At 31.4% G+C, this 7,876-nt stretch overlaps 2 protein-coding genes across 2 annotated transcripts; both read left to right on the plus strand.

Moving 5' to 3' along the window:
- Positions 1-2,304: 2,304 nt before the first annotated feature.
- LOC109339825 lies at positions 2,305-3,444 on the plus strand. The gene is made up of 2 exons (XM_019577347.1): positions 2,305-2,790; positions 2,845-3,444. The coding sequence occupies exons 1-2, from the start codon at positions 2,305-2,307 to the stop codon at positions 3,442-3,444; spliced, it is 1,086 nt and encodes a 361-aa protein (XP_019432892.1).
- Positions 3,445-3,501: 57 nt separating this feature from the next.
- LOC109339826 lies at positions 3,502-5,009 on the plus strand. Its single transcript, XM_019577348.1, has 3 exons — positions 3,502-3,993; positions 4,270-4,447; positions 4,525-5,009. The coding sequence occupies exons 1-3, from the start codon at positions 3,502-3,504 to the stop codon at positions 5,007-5,009; spliced, it is 1,155 nt and encodes a 384-aa protein (XP_019432893.1).
- Positions 5,010-7,876: the final 2,867 nt, after the last annotated feature.

Genomic DNA, 7,876 nt, shown 5'->3' on the forward strand with positions numbered 1-7,876 from the left:
ATAAAGATGATGATTTGTTATTTCATTTTTTTGAAATTGTACATTGTAACAATTGTGTTGCAATTAAAGACTTTGGATTGATCTCACTAAAGAATAAAGAATGACCAGTTGGAAATAGACATGTTTGAGATCACATTGCATGAAATTTCCATGTCATTCATCCATATTTGATCTATGTCATTGAGTATATTAATATGGTGATCATCGTGGTCGAGTCACACTTAAATGTGATGAAAGTCGCGGTGGTTCCATAGTTAATATATGAGATGGACCAGATTGTATTAAGGAGAAGTCTAAACGTAAATAGCATATAGATGCACGCCTAAAGAACCTGTGATATAATTGTATCATGAAGATATGAAGCTCAAGTGGAAGATTGTTAGAAATTATAAATTTCTAATTAAGGTGAGCATCATATATTTGATACAATGATATCAACTATTTATTTTCCGGGTTACATTATAAGTGATCTAATTACTGACACCCATTAGATTTCTAAAAACTTATAACGAATATGGGCTTAATGGATGGATACCCATTAGGTTAACCCATAGGGGATAATGGGAACTCTATAAGTTAACACATAAGGAAGGTTATGGTCCCAATACACCAAATCAAATTCAGTTTTCTCCTCTCCCCATCAGAGTGAAAACGCAAGTCCCAAGAGGAATCAGGGATTTGGTTGAGGAAGTCATCATACCACAAAACCTCTTTCAGAAAACATGGATCAAAGGAACACATCCAGGAACATGGTTCAGGTATGACCCTGCACCATTTGATTCATATATGTGGTAAGAATCATGAAATTCAAGATCATAGGATTGGTATTTCACCAATTATAAGGAATTTCCAACATGTCACTCTATTATCTACTATTTATTTTCAATTATGTTTGACTTTTCACAAAAAGTAATCCAAATAAAGGGTGGATGATGCACTGATTGTGCATAATTCTTTACACTGTTAGTTCATCAATATTACACTCTTAAAGAATTTGTCCATGAAATTTATACAAACTCATATACATGGTTAAACAAATAGCTAGCGAATGAACTAACCACATTTTTCAATATGGTTTGACCTCATCAATTTTATAGTTTAAACTAAAATTACTTTCGCCCCAAAATTTAATAAGAGTAGTAATATTTAAAATCTAAATTTAATGCAACTATTTCATTATATAACGTCATTCATATTTGGAATTAAAAATAGTAATTATATATTTAATATTTATAAAGTGTAATTACTATTTTCATTTAGTAATGATATGGGATCATTAATGTTTTACAATTACATTTAAATGTATTTCATAATATATTATTTATTATTTATAGCTTAATAATGATACATGTGATATTATAAAATGCCATTAATTGTTGAAAGGTATTGATATTCAATATCATTTTATAGTTGTGATAATAGTATCTTAAAATAAGAATTAATATTCTTTATTTTTAATTAAAATTGTAATAGAAATGTTTCACTAGATAATATTACTTAGTTGTGAATTGGAAGGAGCACTTGCTTAAAGGAACAACAAAATATATCAAAAAAGATTAATAATGAGGAAATACCTTAGGTTATTACAAAAATTATAATAAGGTCTTAGTTAACATATCAAAATATTTTAAATATTTTTAAGAGAAAAAATATATGTCTAGACAGTGTAAGAGTTTGTCACACTATAATTATATTATTTATTATTTATATTTAATCATAATTTATTGTTAAATAAAAGTTATATACAAATAAATAATGAATAATATATTGAATGTATATAATGAATAGAGATTTTAACCCTCTTAATAATCCGTGATAAATATACGTTTGCTTTCTCACTATAGAGTTATATTACTTTTAAACATTCACTATGCAAACCCTTAAGATACTCCCACCATAAGGACCATGAATTTGCGCACATTATGAATGTTTATTGTCCTTGCGACTTGGAAAGGAAACATTTATTCTGGGAGGAAGCCAAGGATAATAGGATGGGCCATATGGATGACTTATGGTGTGTGGTGGGGGATTTCAACGCAGTCTTGCATCATGATAAAATAAGAGGCACTAGTTCCCAGTTTGTAAGAAATGAATGTGTGGAGTTCTGACAATTTGTTGATGATATGGAGTTATTCGATTTACCTCTTGTTGGGACGAATTTCAATTGGTTCTTGTCAAATGGTATGGCGATGAGTAGGCTTGATAGTTTCCTGGTCAATGATAGTTGGTTAAACAAATGGGGTCAGCTTGTGCAATTGGGCCTGAAGAGAACCTTCTCAGATCATTGTCCTATCCTTTTAAAAAATGATGTTCCAGATTAGGGTCCGACACCATCTAGAACAAACAATTGTTGGTTTTTCAGACGCATGTTTTAGTAAGTTTGTTGAAGATGAATGGAGTAACTTGGAGGTCCATGGTAGGGGCTCTTATGTTCTCAAGGAAAAACTGAAACATCTTAAGAGGTCTTTAAAGATTTGGAATAAGGATCACTTTGGTATGTTGGATAGGAATAATGCTGATCAGGTGACCTTAATTAACTTTATTAATGAAAAAGGGTGTGTTGGAACTTTAACTGAACATGATATATCTGCTTGGAAAATTGCTACTGCTAATCTTTGGCGTCTCTCAAGACAAAAAGATAATTTGCTTTTGCAGAAATCTAGACAGAGGTGGCTTCGAGATGGTGGCTCCAACACTAAATTCTTCCATGCCTCTATTAATAGAAGTAGGAGGTCTAAGACAGTTCATGGTATGTTAGTTAATGGGGAATGGGTGGAAGATCCTATCAAGGTGAAAGATCATATTCGATCTTTCTTTAATGAAAGATTTGCTGAGTCTCATTAGAATAGGCCTTCTCTTGGTGTGATCGACTTCAAGCGCATCTCTAAAGAGGATAATTGTTTCCTAACTGCAAAAATTGAGGAAGCTGAGATTAACGAAGTTGTTTGGAGCTGTGAAGGTAATAAAAGTCCAGGACCTGACGGGTACAATTTTACTTTCATTAAAAAGTTTTGGGATTGTTTGAAAACTGACATCTTCGCAATGGTGGATGATTTCTTTTGTTCTGGTAATCTTGCTAGAGGCTGCAATGCCTCTTTTATTGTCCTGATCCCGAAGACTAGCTGCCCACAAGGTCTTGGTGAGTATAGACCTATCTCCCTGGTTGGATGCGTTCATAAAACCATTTCCAAAATCCTAGTTGGACGTCTTAAAAAGGTTATTTGTTCTGTTATCCCGGAATGTCAAACTGTCTTTATCAAAGGTAGAAACATTATGGATGGGGTTGTAATTGCTAATGAGATCATTGATCAAGCTAGAAAAATCAAGGGGGGAGATTGTTTTATATTCAAAGTGGACTTCGAAAAAGCATATGACTCAGTTAATTGGAGTTTCCTTCTTTATATGATGGAAAGGATGGGTTTTTGCTTCAAATGGAGAAATTAGATAAAGAGTTGCCTTCAGTCAAACTCTGTCTCTATCCTTGTTAATATGAGTCCAACTATGGATTTCAATATGGCTCGTGATTTAAGGCAAGGCGATCCAATTGCACCTTTTCTTTTCTTTATTGTTGCAGAGGGCCTTGCCGATATCATGAGATCAGCAGTGTCAAAGAAGATCTTCAAAGGATATTCGATTGGTAGAGATGAGGTTATTATTTCTCATCTTCAGTATGCTGATGATACACTATTAATTGGGGAGAACTCTGTTGATAATGTATTGGTTCTCAAGAGCATTCTGAAATGTTTTGAGTTGACATCTGGGTTGAAAATCAATTTTCATAAGAGCAGTTTTATTTGTGTGAAGTCCAATCCTGGATTTGTTCAGATGACGGTTAATAAGTTATTTTGTGGCGTTGGATCTATTCCTTTCAAGTTCTTAGGAATTCATGTTGGTGCTAATTCAAGAAGATTCTCCACTTGGTCTCCTGTTATTGAGCCCTTTAAAAAGAAACTTTCTCTTTGGCAACAGAAGCTTATTTCCTTTAGTGGTCGAGTAACACTCCTAAAGTTAGTTCTTTGTTCCTTACCTATATATTATTTTTCCTTTTTTAAAGCCCATGTTTCTATTATCCATGAGCTTAATAAAATCCAGAGGAGGTTCCTTTGGGGTAGGGGTGAAGTTAGTAAAGGTATTCATTGGGTGAGTTGGAAAATAATGTGTAGGTTAAAAGAGGAATGGAGTCTTGGGATAAAAAATTTATGCTTATTTAATTTGTCCTTATTAGGTTAGTGGAGGTGGAGACTTCTTTTTGAACGAGAATCTCTTTAGGTAAAAGTTTTGAGATCTAGATATGGAGTAGGGACAATGGCTATGGGAGAGGTTAATGATGTCGAGTGTTTTAAAAAGGGGTCGTCATGGTGGAGAGACCTAGGTAGTCTTAGCAATAGAGAGAATGGGATACACAATGAGTGGTTTAACGAGGGTGTTCGTAGGAGAGTTGGTTGTGGTCAGTCCATTATGTTTTGGAGAGATCTTTGGGTGGGTGGAAATTGTCTTAAAATTATTTTGAAAGATTATTTCAAGTGGCCATGGACAAAGATGTAAGTATTAGCTCCTTGGGAGAATGGAGGAATGGTGTCCAGTGCTGGTCTTTGAATTGGCGAAGGAACTTGTTTTTATGGGAACAAGGAGAAGTTGAAAACCTTCTTAAATTCTTGGAGGATGCGAGATTTGTCCAAGACCTTGATGATGGGTGGCTATGGGTTCATGATAAGGGTGGTTTATATTCAGTTCGAAATGCTTACAAGGTGCTTCAAAATGAGGTTACAAAAATTGATAATGGTTTCTATAAAAGGTTGTGGGCTTGCAATGTTCCTTCAAAATTGAAATGCTTAGTGTGGAGAATGTCCTTAGATAGAGTGCCTACTCGTTCGAATCTAGCTAGACATGGAGCTCTTGGTGATCAAGCTCCAACAGGGTGTGTTTTTTGTGGTATGATGGAAGAATCCATTGACCATTTTTTCACTTGCCCTTCGTCTTATAGTGTTTGGCAAAAACTCTACTCTTGATTTGGGCTCTGTTCGGTTATGCCCAATGGTGTTAAGAGCAACTTTCTTGCTCATTGGAATTTGTTTCGGTTGGGAAAAAAGCTTCATCAACAATGGATGTCTATTTGGTTCATTGTTATTTGGTCCCTTTGGTTGGTTAGAAACAAGGTCATTTTTTAGCATTCTACTTTTAATCTAGATGAGATAATGTTCTCAATCCATCTTTATTCTTGGAACCTTCTTAATGCTCGTTTTTCTGGTTTTACTTTTTCCTTTATGGAATGGGTTTGGAGCCCTTCTAACTGTTTGAGCTGTATTGTGTAATATCCTTGTAGATAAAGTACCATTTGTTCTCCTAACATTCACTATTTTTTATTTATTAAATGAATTGCCGATCCAAAAAAATAAGGACCATGGATTACGCTTAGGTGGAAAATAGGCAGTAGTAAAAGGCCAGCGCCAACACATAGTTAGATGTGCCTAAGTGTGCAACTTTGAAAATAATTCCTATTTTTGCATTTTTTTTTTTGTGTTCCATTTTGGGCCATGGAACTTGCCCCATGCGTTGGGAATTAGTTTTCCAGTTTCTTTTCAATTACTCTCTTCGTTAAAATACTTTAGATATTTAAGGTTATACATGCAAATTAAGAAGTTAAGAAATGATGTAAAATTTAATATAATTTTACTAAAATAATTTCATCAATTGCACATTGGAAATTGAATTAAAAAGAAATTGAGAAATAGGGGATGAAAAATAAGCAATAAATAAGGGTATAATTGAAAATTAACACATATATTGAATTTATAAAATATCAAAAGATTTGAAATAAAATAAAATTGTTAAAACATCAATAGGTATGGAACTAAAGGAGTGTAACTTTGTAATTTTTGGGTAAGTATTTATAGGAAAATACAAAAAAGGCAAAAATACATATATTTAAAAAAATGATCTCTAATTACTAATTTTAAATGATTTTTTAAATATGGAAAATTTGCCAAAACTAATTTTTCCTAAGGAAAAACAAATGTTTATGACAAATTTCAACACAAGTTGGGATGGTTCTGATTTTTTACTTTTCTAAAAGAAAGAAAAATAGCAAAAACATCATTTTTTTCACACATTTTTTGCAATTTGGCAATTTTATAAATTTTTAAAGATGTTATTTTATTTTCAAAAAGACCAATTAAAAGTTATTTTATATTTTTAGAAATAAAATTGATTGGGTTGAAATAAGGTTTTTTATAAAATAAGTAACTTTTCTACCTAATACACACTTTATGTGTAGCTCCTTCAAAAGCTAACTTGTCTCTAAAGGCAATATTTATTACTCACTTTATTATTTTATTATAAAGAATAAATTATTTCCTCATATAATGATATATGTCATTTATTTAGCCACTAAAATTATGACATTTGTCCTATTTTTAGTTTTTATAAATATTTTTGCAGAAAATAATTAAATAGAACACATGTCATAATTTTAATTATTGAAAGAAATAATTTATCTCATAATATAATAAGATACTTTATTTTATTTATTATATTGCGAAATAATGGACACTTTTGTGCATAATTGCTTATTGGAAGAAATAAATAATAGATAAATAAAGAATAAATCTATAATTTAGTTTTCAAGACTTCGATGTAAAACTTCATTGCTTAGAAATTTGTCACCAACTTAATTCTTAATACGAGGAACATATGTGTTGTCCATTAATTGTTGAGTTGGGGACAGAAATGTAGAAAATAGTTCAAAAAAACAATACGGAAAGAAAGACGTATGTAGAAACTTATTTATGTATAGACATTAATAATATATTAAAATTTTAATTTTAATTAAAATTTAGTTTTAAATGATTATTTTCATTTAACTGTATAAACAATCTTAGCTGTATATGTAATCAAATATAATATGCTATATATATCTTCATATAATTTTTTCTCATTTTTTAATTTCACGGTAAACGTTTACCAATTTTTAGCATGAAAGCTATATCTTTTGTTCCAAAATTTTGTATAATTTCATGTATTTATTATTTTCATTTGTCAAAAAAGTAAAACACAAATTAAAAATATATTAACTTTATATTTTTTGATAAATAAAAATAATAAATACATGAAATAATATAATGTTTGAGACAAAAGATGTGTTGTCCGTTCAATTTGGACTATTCCTTTCAACAACAATGTAACGCCCCGAAAAATACTTCTAAAAACATTGCGGAAAAATGGGTAAATTTTTTTTTTTGGAATGGGGATGTATAAAATTGTTTCCTTTTCAAAACCTTCCTTTTTCCGGGACATCACTTTAAGTAACTCGAATGCGGAAAATCAACTTATCGTTATCAAATGATAACTTAACCTGATTCACAATTTCCTGAATAAAGTAATGCATATAATCAATTAAGTATTAATCAGATCCTACAGATTAGTTCAATAAAGGCGGAAACTACATCGCCATTAACATATACAAAATCCAACAAGAAAGGGCGGAAATATTAATCATCGCCAAAGTCATTAAATGATAAACAACTCCTAGTGGGTAACTCCAAAGCTAGGGTATTGCCTCTTCCTCAATTCCTCATTCTCCCTCCTGGAACATCACAAACGGTAGCTCCAAATCTGAGCAAAGCTGTCTATCTGACGAACACACGTCCGAAAAGCAAAAAATAGAAAAGAAGATAAATAGAGAGAGTAAGACATCTAATGAACGTAAATTCATTGACGGCGTGGACTTACTCAGAATATTACACTCAGATATGAAAAACAGTTCATATATATATATAACATATTACATTATAACTCATCAGTTGTTCTCGTAAACAACTATCCAATTTACATGAGTAATATAACCAAACTCATCAATTGTTCTCATAAACAATTATCA

Source organism: Lupinus angustifolius, unplaced genomic scaffold, assembly GCF_001865875.1.
Source record: "Lupinus angustifolius cultivar Tanjil unplaced genomic scaffold, LupAngTanjil_v1.0 Scaffold_114_27, whole genome shotgun sequence".
Lineage (NCBI taxonomy): Eukaryota > Viridiplantae > Streptophyta > Magnoliopsida > Fabales > Fabaceae > Lupinus > Lupinus angustifolius.